Genomic DNA, 22814 nt, shown 5'->3' with positions numbered 1-22814 from the left:
AAGGGTACGCCTACATGTTGTCTCACGGAGATGTGGGGGTCTGTTCTTGGCCAGCCAAGCCACCCGTCCTCCCCCGCCATGCTCCCAACCACTCATGCAGTCTTCCTCTCACCCCTGTCCCCCGCCCCCCCTGCATAGCCTGTGTTCTCTGTCTGGAAGTCCTTCCTCATGTCTTACCATTCCCTCTACCTTTGGCCAAATCCTCTTGGTCTGAATGTCTGGGGTTTTTGAGTTGAACAGGAAATGGAGCAGGTCAGGGGGCTTCTTACCTCCTGCAGCTGGTGCCCTGACACACACCCAGCCGCAGATGCCTCCCAAGGGAATGAGCAGCTTCCTGGGATCTTGGAGACTGGGCTGTCAGGACATGGCTATTTGCTTTGGACATTTTTGGGGGGAGTATTGAACTCAGGGGCACTTGACCACTGAGCCACACCCCAGCCCTTTTTTATGTTTTATTTAGAGACAGAGTCTCTCTGAGTTGCTTAGGGCCTTGCTAAGTTGCTGAGGCTGGCTTTGAACTTGTGATCCTTCTGCCTCAGCTGCTGGGATTACAGACATGGGCCACTGCACCTGGCTGGTTTGGACATTCTTAAGAGGGAGAAAAGGGTTTGTAGCTCAGCAGGTTTGTAGTGTAGCTCAGACAATAGCCACTTACAAGTTTCTGAGATGTGGATGGTTCTTTTATTTTCCAAACCAGAAAGATGCAATCATTCCTTGGTATCCACAGGTTTGGTTCTAGGACCCCCAAGGTTACCAACATTTGCAGATACTCAATTTCCTTATATAAAATGCAAGTATTTACATATAGCCTAAGCATACCCTCTGGTGCACTTCAAATACTCTCTGGAGCACATACAACGTAGGTGCTATATATGTGGTTCTCCTACTGCACTCTCTAGGGAATAATGACAAGGAGAATAGCTGTACCTGTCAGTACTGATGCAATTTTTCTCTGAATATTTTCCATCTCTGGTTGGCTCAATCTTGGATGCAGAACACAGAGACTGAGAGCCAACTATATATGGAAGGTTTTAAGTATTTATGAACAAGACTACACGGTGAAAGGCAATCTCTGTCCAAGCAGGGGTATAAAGACCAAAGAGTGACAGATCCTGACATCGGGGTGCTTACAGCATTACTGTGAGCAATGCCAGGCTACCAGAGAGGACCTGGTCATAGCTGCAGGGAGGCGAGACGTGCCATGGCCTGCCAGAGAGAGCATGCCCCTGCCAGGGGGTGGCTGACTATGTGACCTTGTGGGAGGCGGCTCCCCAGAGCATGAGGGAGGAGGTGAGGTGAGGCATTTAGTCTGTGAGTGATGACATGGGGTCATAATGGGTCACCCATCCTGTGAAGACTGGGAAATCAGCCTTTTCACCACAGTAGCTGACACATATGCTTCAAGGTGGGCACAGGAGAGTCATTAGTTCTCCCCACTTGCTCATAAGTACTTGATGCTACATAGCAATTCAGTCCTGGAACAAGTGGGAGTGAAGAGAAAATCACATATTAGGGAGACTTCATTTTTCTAAGCAGGAGACTATTTCGACTAAATGAGAATTTTACTTTCCATAGCCCTTGACACTCTGTTTTTCTTTCCTCCATGCACGCTCCCTGTTCCAGAGAGAGCAAAAGAGCATAGGAAAACAAGTTCTAGTTAAGAATTTAATTACCAGAGCTGAGCACAGTGGTACACCCTCTAATCCCAGTGGCTCCGGAGGCTGAGGCAGGAGGATCGTGAGTTCAGAGTCAGCCTCAGCCACTTATCCAGGTCCTCAGCAACACAGTGAGAGCCTGTCTCTAAATAAAAAATAAAATGGGCTGGGATGTGACTCAGTGGTTAAATGCCCCTGGTTCAATCCCTGGAGCAGCAGCACAGGAGGAAAGAGCCCCTGTGTTGCGAAGGGGTGTTTGGGGCTGCGTTTGCTTCAGTTGGCTCTTGTACTGTTTTCACTTGTCATTGTCCCTGCCTGTATTTCTCAAGGTGGGGACCACAAAAGAGCAGCAGCAGCTGAGAACAGGTTAGAAATGCATATTCTTAGGCCCCAAGCCAAACCTATCAATCCAAAACTTTGGGGGACAGGCGGTGCAGCAGCAGTCTGTCAACAAGCCACGTCTCCCTTGTGGTGATTTGGAGGCCTGAAGTTTGAGAAGCCCTGCTTGGGTTTTGCTTTTCAAAGTATCATGCAGCAGCCCAGGTAACCCTTGGGGGTTTGATAGACATGCAGAACCTCAGGCTCTGCCTCCTGAATCAGAGTCTGCACCTGAACAAGATCCGCAGGCCGTTTGTGTGCATGACACTCAGAAGAGCTCGTTCAGGGCATTTTCCTAAAACAGCAGCATCTGGAGGCAGCTCACTGTTCACGGCCTCATCATCCTCCCACGCGCAACTGCTCCTCCTAAGTGCAGATTTGCGGCTGCATGTTCCTCAGAGCCCATGACCCCATGATCCCAAGTGTCTATTAAAATGCATATCCTCGCCTGGGATCCCAGCAGCTCAGGAGGCTGAGGCAGGAGGATCACAAGTTCAAAGCCAGCCTCAGCAATGGTGAGACACTAAGCAACTCAGTGAGACCCTGTCTCTACATAAAATACAAAATAGGGCTGGGGATGTGGTTCAGTGGTCAAGTGTCCCTGTTTAATCCCCTGTACGAAAAAAAAAAAAAAAAAAAGCATATCCTTAGGTTCTTTCTCGCACTTTCTGAATCATAATCTCTCTCTGTGGCTGTAAGGAAGAGTGAGCGAAGCCACATGCCAGCCAGACTCCCCACAACTGTTTGCCCCATAAAATTGGCAGGTGCACAGGGATGGACTCTCTCTAGGGATGGCCAGAGTCCTGCAGGTGCAGGGACAGCTGTGCTCCCTGGCAGGAGTCACACTGCAAGACCTTGGTAGCTGGGGAGGGGTCGCTGGCAGAAGCAAACACTTTTTCCTGCAACTTCCTGCCTGCCATGTCAGGCTTTCAGCTCTTAAGAAGGCCAAAGCAGAGTCGCTGCTCTCTTGCCCTTCTCTGCCTCTCCCCACACCCCAGGCGACTGGTCCGGTCAGTGTGGATTAGCACATGGCACTCTTTGTGGCCTCTGGCACCTACAGCTCCTCTGTCCGCAGCCTCTGCTCAGACTGTGAAACAAACTGCATGTGAAATCTGACTCATCGCCTCTTTTGAGCTGCACCATTTTCTACGTCGTATTGCTTGAGGGTTAGCCAAGTCCTGGTCCTGCTCGGTCAAAGGTGTTGGGGGAGAGACCGCCTCCCAGGTGTCATGTTAAAGTAGACCGTGCCATGGCCTCAGAGAGGTCCAGCTGGCTGCCCACCTTGTAGACCCAGCAGCCCTCAGCAGCATGGGGCAGCAGGAAGTAGGGATCTTGGCTAAAACAAATCATCCCAGGCCCAAAGCCCTGCCTCCTCCCAGGCCAGATGACGGCAGAGCGGGAGTCCTCAGATCTGCCACCCTGTGGATGCAGCTTAAGATCGGTTGGCACCAGCTGCTCTCAGAACGTCCCCTGGGCCCCCGAGGCAGCTACACCATGGGTAAAAAAGGCTTGTCAGTGTTTCCCCCTGGCCGGCCTGCCTGTCTTCTCTCTGGGTGGCACAGAAAGGGAGACAGCCCCCCATGGTGATATAAAAGCAGACATCTGGGCCCCTCCCCTCTGCCTTCTGCTCCTCTCCTGACAGGCTGTGGCCCCTGCTGGGCGAAAGCCTCTGTGTCCATCTTCACTCACCCTGACCACTCTTCACAGCCAGCGCTTGACGGGCGCCTTCCCTGCCTGAACTTTGATAGCAGGAAGGGCCCAGGGGGCACATTCATGAGCACAAACAGGCCAGCCCATCTCTGCGAGCCTGCCGGGCCTCATCTGCAGGCAGGGACAACAGTTTCTCCCCTGAACTCAGGGCTGTGGTCAGGGTTTGCTGTGGTCACCTCCCGCCATGTGCCCGTCCTCCTGCCACTTGGCCCACACCAATCCCGGCTGCACGCCGCCTCCGTCACCCCTTGCCCTCCAGCCTGCTGGACCACTTCTTGCTCGTGCCCAGGTGTCAGGACACAGGAGGCAGAAGATGCTGCTCAGGGAGGTTGACCAGTGGGCCACAGGGTGCAGGGCAGGGGTGAGCTGGCCAGGGAGAACTTGCCACCATTGTCCTTCTGAAGGATCGTGAGTGACTGGCCCCAGTGCAACTGTGCACCCCCCTCCCCCTCGCCATACACACAACTTGAAGCACACTGATCTGTCACTTCTGCCGCTGCTCTTGGGTCCCATTTGGCTCACAGAGAGGGCGGGCAAATCATCTCTGCTGAGGAGGTAATCGACAGGTGAGGGACTTCCCACTTGGCGCTTTAGGGATGGTTGGAAAGGTACTTGGGGACCTGGAGATCTATGTTCGGGTTCCAGCTTTGCCACTTAGTATCCACATGTGGTCCTGACCCTGGAAACGCCTCCTCAGCTGAGAAGTGAGAATAGTCCTCATCCGTATCCTCCCCGCCCTCGTCAGTGGATCCAATGGTGGCAGTGCACTGTTATAAAGTGGCAGGTCCTTCTGTGAGCTTCCAGAAGATTGCCAACTCTTTCCCATGTGAGTGTGTGTTTAAAGGAGCCCCTTAAGTCATGGCTGCATAGATAATCATGAGGACCCCCACAGGCACACGTGATGCCTTCTGGTTACAAAGCTCCTTTTCCATGTGCTACGCCTGATCCCCCAGGCACCTGCTCAGGAAGACCAGGGAACAGAAGCCACGTGGCATTTTAAGAGAAAGGGATACGTGGGGACTTAGGTGCTCACAAGAGCATCGATGCCATCGCAGGGGTTGCAGCCTGGACCACCAGTTACTCAGCCTCAGTGGAGGGAGTGACTCCCGTCATCAGGAAGGCAGAGAGCGGGAGGTCATAGGGCAACATTGGAGGCCGAGACGTTTGGCAGAGCTGCAGTGGGGGAGTCTGGAGGCTGCTGCGGCTGGGTGTGACTCTGGGACACTGAGGCAGAACCCACACCTGCCACCACTCCAGCTTTGACTGACTGATCCTAACTGCAAAGGCTCAAGGGAGTGTGGGCTTATCTTTTTCCAGCAAGGTGTTCAGTCTCAGAGTCTCCAGTCCTCCTCTGGAAAATGGGGAGAATAACAGACCACAGGGGAGACACGGAGGGCAGGTCGGAGCAGGGCCTGCCGAATAGAATCATGGACTGTTAGACTTGGGCAAGACCTTGGGGAGTTGCCCACGGTCCCACAGTGACCCTGATGTAGTGTAAAAGATTAAAGCCAGCAGCTGGGACAGTACAGAATGGCAGGCTGGGGGCAGCGCAGTGGTAGAGCACTTACCTAGCATGTGTGAGGGCCTGGGTTTGATCCCCAGCACCACAGAAAAACAAAACAACAGCAAAAAAAAAAAAAAAAACCAGAATGGCAGTCTGCTGCCAGGACCTGGCAGTTAGTGGAAAATGAAAGAGAGAGAGAGAGAGAGAGACAGACGGACCTCAACGGATCAGCCATGCTTTATTAAGCACAATTTCAAGAGAGAAAATGGCAAGTGGTTACAACAGGGATCTGAGATTTATAGGGTTTAGTGAGACTGATTCACAGCAGAATGTGTGGGTTGGGCAGTCGGGGGGGACAGTTGTAGATGCAGGAAATTGAGGGAGTCCAGAGCCCATGTTTTTCTTCTGTCCCTGGAACCCATTGACTTCCTTTTCTTCCTGGGGTCTGGGACATGTGTTTAAAAGGATATTTCCATATCCTTCAGTGGGGGTCCTTCTTTCTTCCCTCCCCGTCTTTCATGCATCATCTGTAAAAGGGATTTGAGATGGTCACTTGGTATCTGAGAAGAGGCTGTGGCCATGGTGCAGCCTCCAAGCCTGGCAAGGATGTGACTAGACAGGGACCCTCTGGGTGGGCACATCTGGAAGACAAAACCAAACCACAGCACTTCTCTCCTGTTCCTGGATCTGGGTCTCCTGTCTTGGAGGGGAAAAGGCAGCTCCGCCTCCCTGGGCATGGGATTGGCATTTCCCCCTGAGCACAGCCCACTTCCCAGGGAAGGATGACTTGCCTTCCCAGCTGGTGGCCTCCTTCGTCCCAGCAGACGCAGCCCCTCTGCGCTGCAGTCCCTGGCCCAGCAGCCACAGAGCGCTGGATCGTGCCTGTCAATTGTGATGCACAATTGGTGCGGGTGTCCTTCCGGTGGAGGCGGTCATTAATGCTGGGAGCACCTGCTGGCTGTGCGGCCTGGCCCACGGGGGCCTGGGAGAGAGCAGACAGGCTTCAACAGCCATGAGTGTAATAAGATGGAGCCCCCCTGCTTGAGGCCAAGAGCAGCTCCTGTTAGTAACCCCTGCCCCTCACGCATCCACCCACAGGGAACTAGCAATCCCAGTCTGGGCAAAAGACATTTCATATACTTTGTCTCTGCCTAAATGGCACACTGTGTGCCAACCACTGTGGCGAGGTGAAGCCTTGGTAAACCAGAACTTCCAATTCTCCGGGATCCTGTTGGCAGTCTGCTGGCAGTTCACCAGCAAACAGTAAGAAATTCTTTGACACTTGTTTAAAACACAACAAAACACTTCCAAGCTCTGTTCACCTGCCAGTCTCCGACACCCCCGCCCCGGCTCTGGCTAGACTGCTGAGAGCAGCCTCGCGCTCTGGGTCTTTGAGCCCGGCCTGGCAGGGATGCCTTCATCAGATGTGAGAGGCTGGCGGAGGCACGGACGTGGGTTCAGGCTGAAGGTCCTACTTGGTGCCAGGCACTGAGCTGAGACACAAAGATAAACAAGGCACATGCTCTGCTCTTGCAGGGCTCCTGGCACCAGGGGGGCCACGCTAGCTGGTGTTTGGTGACCGTCCAGTTTATGCTCAGCTTTTCTCTATAAGCTCTCTTCAAGGATGCTCTTGCTTAACCTTCCCTACCACCTTGAGGCACAGGGAGGTTAAAGAACTTGGTCAAAGGCTGGAGATGTGGCTCAAGCGGTAGTGCGCTCGCCTGGCATGCGTGCAGCCCGGATTCAATCCTCAGCACCACATACCAACAAAGATGTTGTGTCCGCCGAAAACGAAAAAATAAATATTAAAATTCTCTCTCTCTCCTTAAAAAAAAAGAACTTGGTCAAGGTCATGCCGTGTGGGCAGAGCCAGGATTCCAATGCAAGCAATCTCACTCTAGATCCCTAGCTATTCAGCAAGCGCTTTGAGCAGGGAAAGGAGGGTTTCACACATTAATTGCAGGAAGATTGAAAGCCACAGGGAGGTTATGGAGGAAGCATGTGACTAGTCGGAAGGAGGCTCCCTTGGGGTGGAGGGAATGGTGGAGGGTAATGAGGCAGGTTTCCCCAGGCCCCAAAGGCACGCAGTCGCGCACAGAGAGCCAGTGGGGTAGAGCATCCCAGGGTGAAAATGCTCTGCAAGGATTTTCACCAGATTCTCTCATAATCTTCATCAAGAAGATCAGTGGTGTTCAAATTGCTGACATTGAAATTATCTGGCAAGCTTTTAAGCACCATGTCCCAGACCGTATCCCATGCTAATTCAATCAGAATCTTTAATGGTGGGATTCAGGGTTCATGATTCTTTAAAACCCTCCACATGATTTCAATGGGCAGGGAAGACAGCCACTGAGCTACACTAGAATCTTCCATCAGCAAAGCACCTTCTGCCCCAGCCAGAGAGTCTCTCTTTCTTACTTGGAGGCATACCTACCCAGAGGGAGTACCGTGAACATACACTGCTCAGACCTCATTCCAGCTCCCGCAGACGCTGTAAAACTGGCCCCCCTGTGTCTTTGGGGGCGTGCATGTAGCTACCTCTGGAGAAGAGTGACAAGCCTAGCCATGGGAGCTGACAGTTGACTGAAGTGTGACAGAGCTGAGCTCTGGGGATGTGCCTCTTTTTTCTTCACCTGGTTGTCCCCGGATCCTAAGCATGGTGCTCTGCTGCCCCAGGCCCCAGAACCCCCTTCCCTAGTTCCCCTTAGCATAGCCTGCTCACTTGGAATTTCTAGAAGAATGATTATTATTAAACATAAGACAGCTAAGAATACAGATAGCAAAACCGTGGGCCAATCCCCAAGTAGGTAAGTTTATGCCAAAGAATCTCAGCATACGTGGAGGGGAAGCAGCCTGAGCTTTGGGCCGCGACCCTACCTGGGTGGGCTACACAAGCTGGCCCAGCCGTTGGAGTGCAGAGGCCCTCGTGGTACTTGCTTGAAATCAGCTACGGTGAGAGTGAGGCTGTGGAAATTGAAAATGGACCAATGCTACAAATCAGGGTTGATTTGTTTTTCCCCAGGAGTGGACTATTAAGTATTAGCCAGCGTGCCAATGACTAGGTCCTCCTCACCACCTGCCCTGGGTTCTGAGCCTCGGCGTCATTGGTGTCCTGGTCGCTTCCCTCAGTCTGCACCCCCATCCCCAGCCTGTCTCCCCTTCAGCTCATCTTATTTTCTGGGAGCAGGGCTCCGGCCAGTGCCTGCACTCATCCCACCTGCTAGTTAACCCTGGCCCTTTTCTTCTTTTTCCAATTGTAAGGGAGGCCTTATTTCTCTGAGAGATTGGTACAATTGAATCAGCAACTTTAATTCCCGAGCACGGAGGATTTAGGAAGGAGCCAGCCACATCCCAGGAGAGGCCGTTACCTCTCCACCCTGCGTCCCTGTTCTCCTGCAGACCCAGGCACTTGGCATCCACCAGCAGATTAGGGGGTTCTCATCCTGAGGTGAGATGGGTGTGCACGCACATGCGCAGACACACACACAACACACACACACACACCATCAGCCATGAGAGGGGGAACGGCAAACACTTGAGACAGGAAAATTCTGATTCTTTCTGAGGTCCTCCCCAGAGCCTGTCAGCCAGAGCCTGGGGCGGGGAGGGGGGGGGGGGGGTGCACAGTCCTCCCAGCCTCCAGCAGCGGGAGGGCAGAGTGGCTGCGGAGGAGGAGGGGAGTGCAGGGAGGGAGGTTAGATAACGGCCAGGCCTGGGCCCGGCAATTTGAGTTACTCATTTGGCTGTCTCCAGAGAGGCTGAGAAGACCCTGTTGTCTCTGAAAGGAACAGTTGTGATTGGGCCTTGATTGCATGTCACCTCTGAAATGAGGAGTCTCCGGAAGGAAGGCCGCGGCCGACAGGCCCACTCCAGGCTCCACAGCCCAACTATGAAGCACAAGCCAGGGCTTTTCTCCTTCGTTTTTCTTGCCCTGCCTCTTGCCCTTCAGGGGACAGGAGTGTTTCTGAGTCATTAGTGGATCCTTGGAACACTTGGGCTCTCCTGTCCTTTCAGCCAGGCCGCCCACCACATTCTCAGCATCTCGGGAACCGCATCCTCCTTAGAGAGCACCCTAGGGTCCCCTTCACGTCCCCACAGCCTATGAGCAGAAGGGCCATCACCAAGATGAGAGGTGAGCTTCAGAGAGGTTCAGAACCTTGCCTGAGGTTGCAAAGCTTTAGGTGACAAACCCAAACTGGGGCCTGGGTCTCCAGCTCTGGCCTGTTGAGCAGTAGACTTAGGTCTCCCCCGCCCGCCCAGCTTTCCCTGGAGACTGGAACTCAGCTTGCAGGATCATCAGGGGCCCAGCACGTCCTCTGTGTTCCCTGAGGGCAGCAGCTCTTCTATTTCTGTTGACTTCCTGCCCCACCCCCACTGGGCTGCTCTGTCCAGGGACCTGTGAAGGTGGGGGAGGCTTAGTCACTGCCCCTACCTGGCTCTCGGCCAGCCAGGAATTCGTGGTATGAGTGTGGCCCAGAAGTGTCCCTGCCAGGTTCCATAGTTTGCCTGCTTGTCTCCTGTGGCATTCTGTCATTTTCCCATGTCGTTCAGCTCAGCAGGACTATCCTTGATGTTAGTGGTTTTGGTCTCCAGAACCAAGAACTACACTGAGGCTGAGGTGTGGGTCAGCCCTGGTTGGAATCAGAGGCTGGCTGACCTCTGCTAGGTGGCCTCTGTGCTGGGAGATCACCACCTCCTGCCAGTCTCCTGGGCTCAGACTCAGACTTAGTGCCCCTTGGACCTTGGGGATCCACAGTTGAAGTACAGCATCCTGAGCATTTTTGTCTTGCTTCTTGGCTGGTCCCACTGGCATGAAACGAGTTTGCCAGTCGATATTGCTAATGATCAGTGAGAGGAGCCAGGCTTTCCCCAGGGAGGTAGTGTTCTGTAAATACTGCCATGCGATTCTGCTCCTATCGATTACTCTAAGCTTCCCGCAGATACAGGAGCCCAGGGTGGCTGGCTGCCCTGGGAGGAGGGTCAAATGAGGTGTGCCATCTATCCTGGTTACAGTCCTTCTTCTCTGCCATGGGACAGTGAGTCTTCAGCCTTAGTCCTCACCCAGGACCCAAGGCTTTGAATGGAAGCCTGTTACCCACCCTCTTCATATACTGGGGGACCACAGGAAAGTTAGGGAATCTTCCTCTGGCTTCATAAAAAGATTCTAGACCCTCACATTCTACATTCTGCTAGTCATTGGCTGAAAGAGATGGAGCAAACCCCAGAAGCCTTGTGGACTCCTAAACCTCTCATAATCCGGATTAGTGAAAAGTTGAAAACAAGCCTACTGCCCAACAACGGAAGCAGGTGGCACAATCCATAGCATGAATCTGATGGGGCCATAAAAATGTCACCAATTTATAAGTTGAAAAGAGAATTACAATATGTCATGAAGACAAGCATGTTATGGCATGGTATCCACAAGGCCATTTTGGAAGTGTGTGTGTGTGCACGCATGTGTGTGCATAGACTCTCATAAACACATTAAACAGTTGGAGCCGGCATAGTGGCGCACACCTGTAATCCCAGCAGCTTGGGAGGCTGAGACAGGAGGATCACAAGTTCAAAGCCAACCTCACAAAAGCAAGGCATTAAACAACTCAGCAAGACCCTGGCTCTAAATCAAATACAAAATAAGGCTGGGGATGTTGTTTGGGGTACGCCTGAGTACCTACTTGCCCCCTGCAAAAAATTTGGGCAGGCCACCTACCAGCACATTTGCAGCGATTAATTCCAGATAATGGAACATGGTGACTTTATTTTTGCTCGTCAGTATTTTCTCACTCTCTGAGTTGGATTACTAATGCTAAAAGGCCCATGTCCTGTCACAACTTTGGCCCCTTGAGACCTGGCCCCTGTCTGGAAAATGTGCACAGAATGGGTCCGACTGGGAATGGGTTCCAACTCTTGAACGTAGCTGTGGTCAGAGTTGAGGAAGCAGCAGTGATGGTCGGGCCTCTGTGCACCTAGCGCTGGGTGGTCTCCAGCATGAAGGGACTCATGGTCTAGTTTGGGGGCTATGACCATTCATTCAGTAAGCACTGAGCACCCCAGGGCACTGTCCTAGGTATCACGTTCACAGACGGAACAAACATGCACGAGTTGCCGTGTGCCCCACGCTGCGGTGTGGTATAAAGTGCTAGGAAATTTGGAGGTGGACCAAGGGGCCTTTGAGCTGGGATTTGAGGAGCAGCAAGACATGAGTGGTTGGGGCTGGGAGTGGCCCACTTACTGAGGGGAGAGTGGAGATTCCTCTCCAGGTGGACCAAAGACCTGCTTCGTGACCATGGGCTGCTGTGTGTGCTCTGTGGACAGGGGAGGGTGTTTAACCCCTCCAAACTTTGCTTTTCCCATCTGCCAAATTCAGCTCATCATCTCCCCCCTCCCCACTCTCTAGCCATCGCCCCCTCTTATTGAGATGCTGTGAAGATAAGTGGTCTTTAAGCCTCATCTGGAAACTCCCTCTTGGCCTCCTGGGCTTACCGTTTGCTGTTTCGCTCTGCCATCTTTGACGCATCTGATTTAAATTGCCCGAGTGACTTGAGCGGTTCAAATGGGAAAGAGATGCAGCTACTGCCTGCTCTGCACCTATGAGAGCCGCCATTATCCTTTAGCAGCGTGGGTCAGAAGATGCCACGGACCTGGAGAGGCTAGTTCCGTGTAGATGTGGAAACAGAGGCTGAGACCCAGGTGGTGCGTGCTCCAAGGCTGGGCTGTCCCGGGTCTGTGCGCCATGCTCTGCAACACCAGCATTCCAGGGAAACTTTCCTGCCCTCAGGAGCTCAGCCACTCTGCAGGCTGCTGGCCTCCCTGGCTGAGGGACAGAAGAGTCAGAGTCCAACAGGGGAGGAGTCCTTACCAACTCCCCGGTTCAGCCCCCTCTGGAGAAACTGAGCCAGGACAAGTAGTCCCCAGTATCAGAAGAGGAGACCGAGTGGAGGAGCAGGTCTAAGCCCCCATCTCTGAGGTTGGGTGTCTTGAAAGTCAAGGTCAGGAGGCCCTCAGCCAGGCTCTAGCCCAAGTTGAGTGACTTGGTGAGACCTGCCTGTCCTGATTACCTTCTGGGGACTGCAAGTCGGTGAAAGGAGCAGGCTTTGGCCTTGGCTTTGCCCCTCCAGTGCATGCTGAGCACATGGGCTTTAGGATCAGGAACTCCTGCCCCCATTCCTCACTGGCTTGGCCACCAAGAATCTGAGGTTCAGTTTCCTTATCTGCAAGGTGGATCCCTGTGAGGAACCACCTAGAATAGGGCCTCAAATATTGGTTCCCAGGGGATCCTCTTTTTTAAAAAATATTTTTTAGAAGTTGCTTCCTCCCACCATGCCTCAGTGTCCTCGACTTTGAGGGTCCTCCCAACTCTGATAGTCTCTCTGTGATCTCTGCACCCCGGGCAACAGCCCATGACCATGAGGGCTTCAAGGAACCCTCTGGCTGGGTCTCTCAGATCCCAGCAAGGCCAGTCGGGGGCTGTGACCTCCTGTGGGCGGTGGTGAGGGAGCTGTGACACTTCCAGGAGAAAACCAAGGCTAGCCCTCCTCTTTCTCACGTTAGCGCTCAGCTCAGGCTAGTTGCTGGACCAGCTCTGTGGACTTGTCCCTTGGGTCTTGGATGGTGCTGCTCTGCTGGCCCTAGACTAGTAACAGGGAGCAAGGAACTGACCCTTGTTGAATGTCTATTGCTGGCTGACTGCACACGGGCATGTTGTTGATTTCCGGTGGCCTCCCTGCAAAATGGGCAGTTGACCTCATTTTACAGGTGAGACACCTCAGGCTCAGAAACCCTGCTTAAGGCAGTTCAGAACTAGAAAAGTCAGGAAAAGTCAGTCTGTAGGACTCCAAAGATCAGTTCATGCATCTTCACCACCACCCAGCCCCGACCTCGCCCAAAGAAGGTAGTGGTATTACTGGGCTGCAGGCTGCAAAAGTATCCAGGACAAAAAGGCACAGATTTGTTCTATCCCAGGATCCAAAGCAGAGCAAGGAGGCACAGAAGATTCTGGAATCAATTTGAGTACATTTCCAGGAAAATCAGGAGATGGCTATAACTGGGAACTTACAGGGAACTGAGACCCTGTAATGCTGTCCTCGCTTCTCTTGGAGAAAATGTCCTAGGGCTGTGGAGGGGGTCGTTCCTAGCTAGGTGGCCCAAGGAACCAAGAGCTTTGATTGAACCCGGGGGTGCTTTACCACTGAGCCACATCTCTAGTCCTTTTTATTTTTTATTTTGAGACAGAGTTTTGCTAAGTTGCTGAGGCTGACCTCAAACTTAGGATCCTCCTGCCTCCAGCCTCCTGACTCATTGCTCCTTTGATGGAGCTATCCATTCTGTCCCTGGGATTATGGTGTGAACCACCGTGCCTGGGGAAGCTAAACACTCTTGTTGGGCCCAAGAAACCCTGTAGACACAGACTGGTTTCTTCCTACCTTCCTTTCTTTCTTTTGTTTTGGTTTGGGTTTTTATTATTGTTGTTTGTTTGTTTTTTAAGTTTTTGACATGCCATGTGACCCATAGACTGTTTTCTGTCTCCCTTAACTTAGGGGATTCCTTGGAGGGTTCCCAGGCTGCAGGAGGGTGGCACATGCCAGGCTGGCTACCCGTGGATGATGGCGTACTGGGCCTGGGTCTGGCCCAGCCTGGCTGGCTTCATTCTCTTCCAGCACTAGCCCCCCCGGCAGTGTTCCCTTGGGCAAGTCACTTAACCTCTCCATCCTTTATCTTACCTATCAGATGGAGATAATGACAGTGCTCGTCATTCTGCCATTGTGAGGAGTCAGTAAGTTCATTGACACAAAAAGCGCACTCAGGCACTCACACATTACTTATAAAACCACCACCAACAACAAAACTTGACCCAGCACGGAGATCCAAGGCCCGGAGCCCTGTAGGCTCCCACTGTATGGGAACCCCCGTTGGCACGGAGCCGCCTGCCCATTCAGGGTTAAGCCTTTGGGTTGCTCTCTCCCCTCCACACTCACCTCGCCTGGTCCATCATGAACATTATGGAGCATCCTCTGAGCTAGGTGGCAGCACAGCCCAGCCTTGCTTCTTAACCGCCGTGTGTCATTGAGACAGATTTTTCCAGCCTCAGTCTCCTCGTCTGTAAAGTGGGTAGAAGAACACCTGTGGGGCTCTCCCCACGGCTGCGGAGGATCAAGCCTGGAAGTGCTTCGTAAACCTGAGTGTGGGTGCAGATATGAGAAACTGTCCTGAGTGCGTGGCTTCCCCTTGCCCTCACCCCCCAGGAGAGGTAGCAAGTAGCTACATCCAGCCAGTTACCAAGTCCAGCGAGGAGCACGGTGTCTGTCTTCAGGTGGGCTCTGTCCAGAGGGTAGAAGGCAGAGCCCACCCTGTTCCTGGGTGGTGGAGCCCCAGGCATACCACCCCTTCCCGTGGTGCACAAGGCACGGGGAGGGGAGGAGATTGCAGAAATATGCTGAAGGTCAGGGTCTTGGTGTGCGTCAGCCTGGAGTGGGGTGGGCAGGTCTAGGCGGCCTCTGTTGGAAGCCCCTGGAGAGGAAGCGTGGCTGGGGTTCCCAGTAGACTTGGCAGGCATTCTAGAGACCAGTTAGGCAGAGTACACACACATCCTTTGATGGAGCAGTCCATTCCGCCCCTGGACATTCTCACACCAGTCCTTAGGAACAGATGGGGGCCCCCTGAGTGTCCGTGCTGGCACAGTAGAGAGGAAGCAAGGGGGACACACTGCGTTGGACATTCAACAGCAGCCAAAGGCAGCGGTCTGTGTGCATGGGGCCTTGGGGCTGGGTGGGACTCCAGGCAACACTGTTATACCAGGCATGAATACCCTTCCCCTGAGGGGACCCAGACTTATTGGAGAAATGGCTGACCCTGGGGCTGCCGCAGGGGAAGGCTCACAGTGAGACTTACTAGAAAGTAATGAAGTAGCCAGGCACAGTGGTGCACACCTGTAATCCCAGTGGCTCTGGAGGTTGAGACAGAAGGATCACAAGTTCATGGCCAACCTCAGCAAATTACCGAGGCCCTAGGCAACTTGGTGAGACTCTGTCTCAAAATGAAAAATAATAAGGGCTGGGGATATAGCTCAGTGATAGATTGTCCTTGGGTTAAATCCCCAGTACACAATCAACCAACCAAGGAAGGAAGGAAGTATATCCCCCAAATGCTGGAAGCATTGCAAAATCACAGGAAGGGCCAGTGGTAGACCATATTCCTGACACGTACAGGGCCCTGGGTTCAGTGCCTAGCACTAAAGGAAAAACAGACACAGGACCCAAGTTGACAGGGTTCCCACTGGACAACCCTGGGACAGTTTCAGCAACAAATAAATGCTAGTTAAATTGTAAGTCACTAGATGCGTAGGATTCCATATTGACAATAAATAGAGGAGGGAAGGCTGGCTTTCCTTAGAGTATCAAGGTTCTGTTCATGAGGGAAAGATCATAATTTTGCAAATACCATAAAGATCAGATTGGCAAAAATCAGCAGTGGATGCTAAATCCAGGACAATGGAGGCTAAATGTTGGTGAGCAGCAGGATATTTACATATTTACATGCTCTTGAGAGTATTCCCACAGACTTCTTGATGGGGGGTGGGGACAGCAGTAGTTGTACAGTGGAGAAATGGAGAAATCGCGCACCACTCTAAGTGATCAGAACACAAATTAAAGATGGACTTCATGTGCCCCTCAGCGTGGTGTCCCAAGGAGCACACCCACTGTGCAGTCCTTCAGGCTGAGGATGCCTCCCCCCTGCCTCCATCTCATCATGACAAACACCAAATCAAAGACTCTTCATCTTTCAGATTAGGAAAGTCAGACCCAGGGCGGGTGGTAGAGTTGGTAAAGCCAGGGCCTCGGTTGGGTTTATTAATTTCCGAGTCTGTCCTATGCTACTCTGCCTCTTCATTTAGAAATCTGTCTGTTGGACCTTGAATTAATCAGATCATTATATTTGTTACCAAGTGGCATTTTGGATGAATCTTGAGAAATGCCCTAGTATCTTCACATAAATTGAGTGGCTGACAATTTGAAGCTTGATTTCCACTAGAGCAGTATCAGGAGATGGGTTTGTTTTGATTCCAGAGAACATTTCACCCTTGGATGTTGACCCCCGTGCCCAGCTGGGAACTTCCCACAGAGCTTGGACAGGGCAGTGACATAGGACCGGCGTGGTGTCCAGGGTCCAGAGTCCTGATCAAGCCAAGTTTTAACTGACTTCCTTCGGTGAAGCCACGTTAATTCTTGCTCCTCCTGTGGGACCCCTCAGGGGCATAATGGACCGGATTAGTGATGAAGAATGGTGTTCCCACGGTTAACAAGCATTTCCACTTGCATAAAGCAAACGATATCCTCTGCTTTTATAACCATGTCAAAATGAATTCTAATGTTATCTATAACAAAAAAAGAGCTAAATTTTTTTTTTCCACAAGCACCCTCTTTTCTCTCAGTAGAAGTGTTCTTAACTTCATGCATATAGTATTCTTGGAGATGTTAAGATATGATTCACTTTTTTGTTTGGTACTGAGGTGCTTAATCACTGAACTACATCCCCAGTGCTTTTTATTTTATTTTATTTATTTTTTAAGATATTTTTTTAGTTGTAGAGGGACACACGATATCTTTGTTTATTAACTTATTTTTCATAGAGGATGATCCCAGGGCCTCACACATGCTAGGCAAGCGCTCTGCCCCTGAGCCCCAGCCCCAGCCCCCCCCTTTTTATTTATTTATTTATTTATTTTTAGTTTTCAGCAGACACAACGTCTTTGTATGTGGTGCTGAGGATCGAACCCGGGCCACAGGCATGTCAGGCGAGCGCGCTACCGCTTGAGCCACATCCCCAGCCCCCCCTTTTTGTTTTTTATCTTGAGACAAGGTTTTGCTAAGTTGCTGATGGATTTGCTAAGATGCAAGAGACTAGCCTTGAATTTGAGATCCTCTTGCCTCAGCCTCCAAATGACTGGGATTACTGGCATGCACCACTGCGCCCTGCTAAGATGTAATTCACATGCTATACATTTCACACATTTGAATTGTACAATTCAGTGGGCATAGCATAGCACAGTGTTAATTTTTAAAATTTTGACATATAAAGAACAAAGTTTGACATATAAAGAATAAAGAACAAAGTTTGTACCATTTTCTTAAAAAATATTTTTTTAGTCGTCAATAGATCTTTATTTATGTGTGGTGCTGAGAATCAAACCCTGTGCTTCACGTATGCTAGGCAAGCGCTCTACCACTGAGCTATGACCCCAGCCCCAAATTTGCCATTTTACATTTTTAAGCCTGTCACTCAGTGGCATTAATTACCTTGACGGTGCCATGTACTTATTATCACTGTCCATTTCCAAACTGTTTCTGTCACCTTAACAGAAATTGTAACCACTCCCCATTGCTCCTTCTCCCGACCACTGGTCACCTTGACTGTACTTTCTGAGTTCATGAGTTGGACTATTCTAGATTCCTTATAAGTGGAGTCACACAGTATTTGCCCTTCTGCACTTGTCTTCTTTCATTAGCATGTCAGACCCACTGACAATCTGTAATTCCTGGTACAGCAGAGATGCTTAAGAAAGACACACGCACCCACACGCATTCAGTAGAAAATGAGCACCGTCTTTACTTTTTTCTCTCCTTCTTTTATACAGCATTGTTAATTAAAACAAGGGAAAAGAAAAAACATCCTTTCAGCAGCTTAATCCTTACAAGCATGGATAAACATTCTCAGGAAAACTTTGTTTATGGTCACAATGCTCCGTGTTTCTTATCAATTAACTGTGGTTAGTTATTCCCAGGCAAACACACACACACACACACACACACACACACATATAAAATTTTACACTTGGCAGATCATTCTTTTATCTTCTTAAAACAGCAACAAGGACACAGTTCAAAGAGTTCATACTTTCTCACAGAACTCCTTGTTTTGCTAAGCACAGCAAAACTTAACACTTTGTATGCGTGAGCACACATTAGCACAACACTTTCAAGTCTCATCCATGATAAAACATGTATCAGAATTTTCCCCTTTTTATGTGAGTATATTCCATTACGTGCACATACCACATTTTGTTTCTCCATGAGGCTGTTATGGATTGTGCTACTATGAACATTCACGAAATAGCTTTTGAGGACCTTGTCTTTAACTCTTTCAGTTTCATCTAGAAGTCAGATTGCTGGTTTCTGTAGCAATCCTATGTTTAACCTTTGAAAAAGCCAGTTCTTATTTGGAAGTATGCTTCCCTCCATGGCCCGTGGGCACCAGGTGCTGAGCCCCAAGGGCAGGGGGCAGGGAGAGCTGCCCCTCACCGCTATGTGGTCCGAGTCTTGCTGCTGCACCGTCCTCTGCCCCGCCTACCTGCCCCCACCCCCTCTGACCTGTCCCTCTCTCCCCAGCAGATGTGCCCGTGGAGAAGCTGGCCGCCATGCCCGCCCTACGCAGCGTCAACCTCCGCTCCAACCCTCTGAATGCCGAGGTGCGCGTGATCGCCCCGCCACTCATCAAGTTTGATATGCTCATGTCTCCAGAGGGTGCACGGGCCCCTCCACCTTAGACCACCCTCCTCATTACCATCCCAGGGACAGAGGCCATTGGCCTGTCACCTGAAAGGAGGGAGGCCCATGGGAGGCTAAGCTGGGGGGCTGAGGGTGGGTAGGCCACAGAGTGTGGCGGGAGTGGGGTGCAGGATAACTAGTTTAGAGCAGTAGAGGCCCTAGAGCATTGAGAAGGAGGAGGCTGAGTGGGGGCTGGAGCCTGGATAGTGGGCACACAGCTGCTGTGCAAACTTGGGCAGATCCCCTACCCTCTCTGAGCCTTGTTGCTTGGGAGGAGGGATCCTGGCAGAGGGCTTTGGCCTCCTTTAGAGTCCTTGGAGGTTTTAGCTTCAAATCACCAGGCGCCCTCTGAGCCCGCAGATGAGTGCAGCCGAGCATCTTCTGGGCCTCCGTGGGCTGGAGGCCTTATTTCTAGTGCTGGAGCCAATGGCTTCCCTGAGAGGAGTGGAAGACAACCCTCCACCTGCTGCTTCCTGAGAACTGAGGATGAAGCCTTTCGCCATGCCCCTCCTCCACCACCTGGCTCCCTGGGCCAGCAGGAGCCTGAGCGGGAGACCCGAGAAGGCCGTGGCCTCGAACAGGGCAACACGTTCTGCAGACGCCATGCACCCTGAGGATGGACCTGGGGAGAAATCAGGGCAGCTCTGTCCTTCCTTGTGATGAAGACTGAGTGGGCGGGAAGTTCTGAGCACTCCACACCTCCCCGGGGAAGGACTGTCCAGCTGTGCCTGGTCCTCACCCCTGACCTGCAGGAGAGGTGGCCCAGGGACAACAATGCCGTTTGTGTCTGTGGCTATGGTCCGAGTAATTAGCTGCCCTCCCCCACGGTCTCTCTCCCTTGTCATGGCCCGTTGGGGGCAGAAGACACTGCGGATCGTTGGCTCCAGAGCTACCACCCTGCTGACTAGCCATTGTGAGGTCCTCACCTGGAGTCTAGGGTTTGGCCAGGGAGTATGGTGACCAGCCATCCTGGCTTGTCAGGGAATGAGGGTTTCCTGGGATGTGGGGCTTTCAGTGATAAAACTGGGGCAAGTCGAAATGGCAGGCCCCCCACCTGGCTCTTGCTTTCTGGTAAACAGTGCTTTGGAGAACCCCGACTTCCTGATGCCCCAGGTGGCTACATCTCACTTTCTCATGGGAGGAGCAAGGGCCTCCCCAGAGCCCACCTGCTCTGCACCTAGGTGTGGATCTGTGCAGACCCCTGAGGCCTTGGGCAGAGCTGGGCCACTTTACCACACCTACAGTCCGGCTCTCCAGAGGTCTGACCACCCGTCAGAGCAGTAGCCTGTCTCAGAGGCGCCCCATGTGCTTCCCCCTTGTCTTGGCAAGGAGCTGTAATCTCAGCGACTAGGGAGGCTGGGGAAGGAGGATCGCAGGTTGGAGACTGTAACGAAACCGGTTCATTGTTGGTCACTGAATACTTAGTGTCCCAAGAGAGAGGCCTTGTCCATTCTGCTCGTATCTCAAGGTCTTCCTGTCCTTCTGAAAGAGGGTTTCCAGGGCTGCTGAGTTCAGCTGTGGACACTGGGCAGGTGGGGGCTACAGTGCAGTCCGGGCTGCCTCCCACCCCTACCCCCCACCCTCCGTGCTCTGGAGCCAGGTCTCTCCTGGTGGAAGAGGCCATCTCATGGCCAGAGCCTTGTACCACAAAGCATGATCTGAGGGCCAGCCACGGCTGCATCACCTGGGAGCTTGTTTGCAACGCAGGATCCTGGGCCCACCGCAGTCTTCCTGCAGCAGAATCCGCATTTTAACAAGATTCCCAGCTGATTCCTACAAGTATGTTATAGTTTGAGAAATGGGGGCCTAGGGGTGACCCTGGGCATGTCCTCGGGTTGGAGGGCAAAGGCTTTCTCGGTTCTCCCCTGCCACCCCCAGGGAGGTGAGTCTGGGCTCCGCCTCCTTCCAACCCAGCCCTGGGAGACCCGTAGCCTCTTGGATCTCTCCAGAGTCTGCATGACACTCCCTTTGAAGGGGGTGATCGCGTCGCCAGGAGGTGAGGGTTGGGTGTGCGTGGCCATCTGTTCCTACCTCTGGTTCACCCCTGCATGCCAAGCGGCCTGCTCCAGGGTCCTATCCCTGGCCCTGTGAGAGGCTGCTTCTGGAAGTTCCTTCTGCTCTGCTTAGACAGCAGGCCCTTGCCTCTCTGGGAAAGCGTGGGCAGTCAGAGGAGCTCCCAAATCCAGGCTCACAGTGTGAGCGCGCCCTTAGCTTCAGTCTGCAATAAAGAATGTGTTGGTTCCCTCTGCCTCCGGGTGCTGTTTGATTGGTTCTCCTCACACAGACCACCAGGAGCCCAAATGTCACCAGCCCACATGCCAGGAGGGGCTGTTCCTCTGGTGAAAACACAAGGGAAAGGAAGCTCGAAGGGGACCCTCAGAATAGCCCGTGTGGGTGGAGGCACAGTCAAGCGGAGTGGATGCCTGAGGAAGGATGAAGGGACCTGCGCTCCCCGTGACGCCCTAGTGGTGCCAAGCATTTTGTCCATAGTGATTCATCCCTCTGGGTCCTTGGTTCTCAAAGAAGGGTCTCTGGGGAGGCAGCAGGAGCTCATAAAGGAGCTGTTTAGAAATAGAAATCCTCAGGCCAGGCTCCGGGGTGCAGGCCTGTAATCCCAGCGACTAGGGAGGCTGGGGAAGGAGGATCGCAGGTTGGAGACTGTAATGAAACCGTTTCATAAAAGAGGAGGGTGGGGCAGACTGGGGATGTAGCTTAGCACCCCAGGTTCAATCCCCAGTACAGAAACTAATTAAAAAAAAAAAAAATATATATATATATATAGTTATAGAGTACACAATATCTTTGTTTTTTTATTTTTATGTGGTGCTAAGGATGGAACCCAGGGCCTTGCACCCTGCAAGGCAAGCGCTCTACCACTGAGCTACAGCCCCAGCCCCAAAAAATAATTTTTAAAAGAAGAAAGGAATACAAATGTGCAGCCCTACCCCAGGCCTGTAGTCAGAAACACAGGGGTGGGGTATTGGAGGGTTAAGCACCCCGTTTGAACAAGCCCCCAGGTGGTTCTGATGCAGTCAGTTAGAGAACCATTGTTCTAGGGCTGGGGCTTTGAGTCAGGGGTTTTTAGTATTTTTGTCTTTTTGTTTTGTTTTGTTTTGGGTATTGGGGTTTGAACCCACAGATGCTTTACCACTGAGCCACATCCCCAGCCCTTTTCATTTTTTTTATTTTGAGACAGGGTCTTGCTAAGTGACTAAGGGTCTTGCTACATTGCTGAAGCTGGCCTCGAACTTGTGATCCTCCTGCCTCAGCCTCCTGAGTTGCTGGAATTATAAGCATGTGACACTGTGCCCAGCCAGGTTTTGTGTTTTAAATCTGAGACCAACTTGAGTTTGCCTTGAATTTGAGGCTAGACAAGTACCAGGCAGAGTCTGGTGCATTGCAGATGGTAACTCATCTGGTTCCTGAAACAGTACCAGCTAACTTTGTAATCTGGACAAATCCCTTTGCCTTGTTCCCCATCTATAAAATGAAATGGCTGCCCTAGGACATCCCCAAGGATCCCGTGGCCACTTGTTGGCCGCTGTTTGTTAGATTCTGAAGGCCTTGCTATCATTTACAACTGTCCCCTGTGGATTAGCTCTTCTCTACCCTAAAGATCAAAGAGAGGACTCCTACGTGCTGTTTCCTGTCCAACCCTGGTTCACAAAGATTGCTGGGTCAAGCTCTCTATCTAACAGGGCTAGTCCTGCTGTCCTCTCCCTGCCTTAGGATAATTTCCAATGGCATAGTTTTTTTTTTTTTTCCCCCAGGGTGTCCAAGTGGGGATGAGACTTCAGAGTCTGGTTCTAGACAGGTCTTTCCACACAAGGGAGGAAACCTGGATTGGGATTGACTAAACATGACATGGCTTAGGGTGAGTGGACACAGCAAGGGGGGATTTGGAGGCTGAGAGCTGGAAGAGTCTTGAGGAGTAAACTCTTTTGGTGCTGTTGAGAATTCAGCAACGTGGTGTTCCTTTAAATGACTCTTTCAGAAAGCTCTGGGAACAAACAATAAAGTTATTTA

The 22814-nt window shown here is 51.9% G+C and overlaps 1 protein-coding gene across 3 annotated transcripts in view; it reads left to right on the top strand.

Annotated features, from left to right (window-relative positions):
* Lrrc20 (leucine rich repeat containing 20) overlaps positions 1-21030 on the top strand; it is a 71844-nt gene extending 50814 nt beyond the window's left edge. For 2 of the 3 annotated variants that reach the window (XM_077105351.1, XM_077105353.1), the window contains one exon: positions 18630-21030. In XM_077105351.1, the coding sequence (XP_076961466.1) occupies positions 18630-18787 (158 nt within the window). In that variant the 3' untranslated portion in view covers positions 18788-21030. The remainder of the gene's footprint in view (positions 1-18629) is intronic. The other variant, XM_077105352.1, reaches the window with a different exon arrangement.
* Positions 21031-22814: the final 1784 nt, after the last annotated feature.

The sequence above is a fragment of the Callospermophilus lateralis genome, chromosome 15 (assembly GCF_048772815.1).
Source record: "Callospermophilus lateralis isolate mCalLat2 chromosome 15, mCalLat2.hap1, whole genome shotgun sequence".
In the NCBI taxonomy this organism is placed as follows: Eukaryota; Metazoa; Chordata; class Mammalia; order Rodentia; family Sciuridae; genus Callospermophilus; species Callospermophilus lateralis.
The sequence above is the reverse complement of the archived record's forward strand: the minus strand, read 5'-3'. Positions and strand labels throughout refer to the sequence as shown.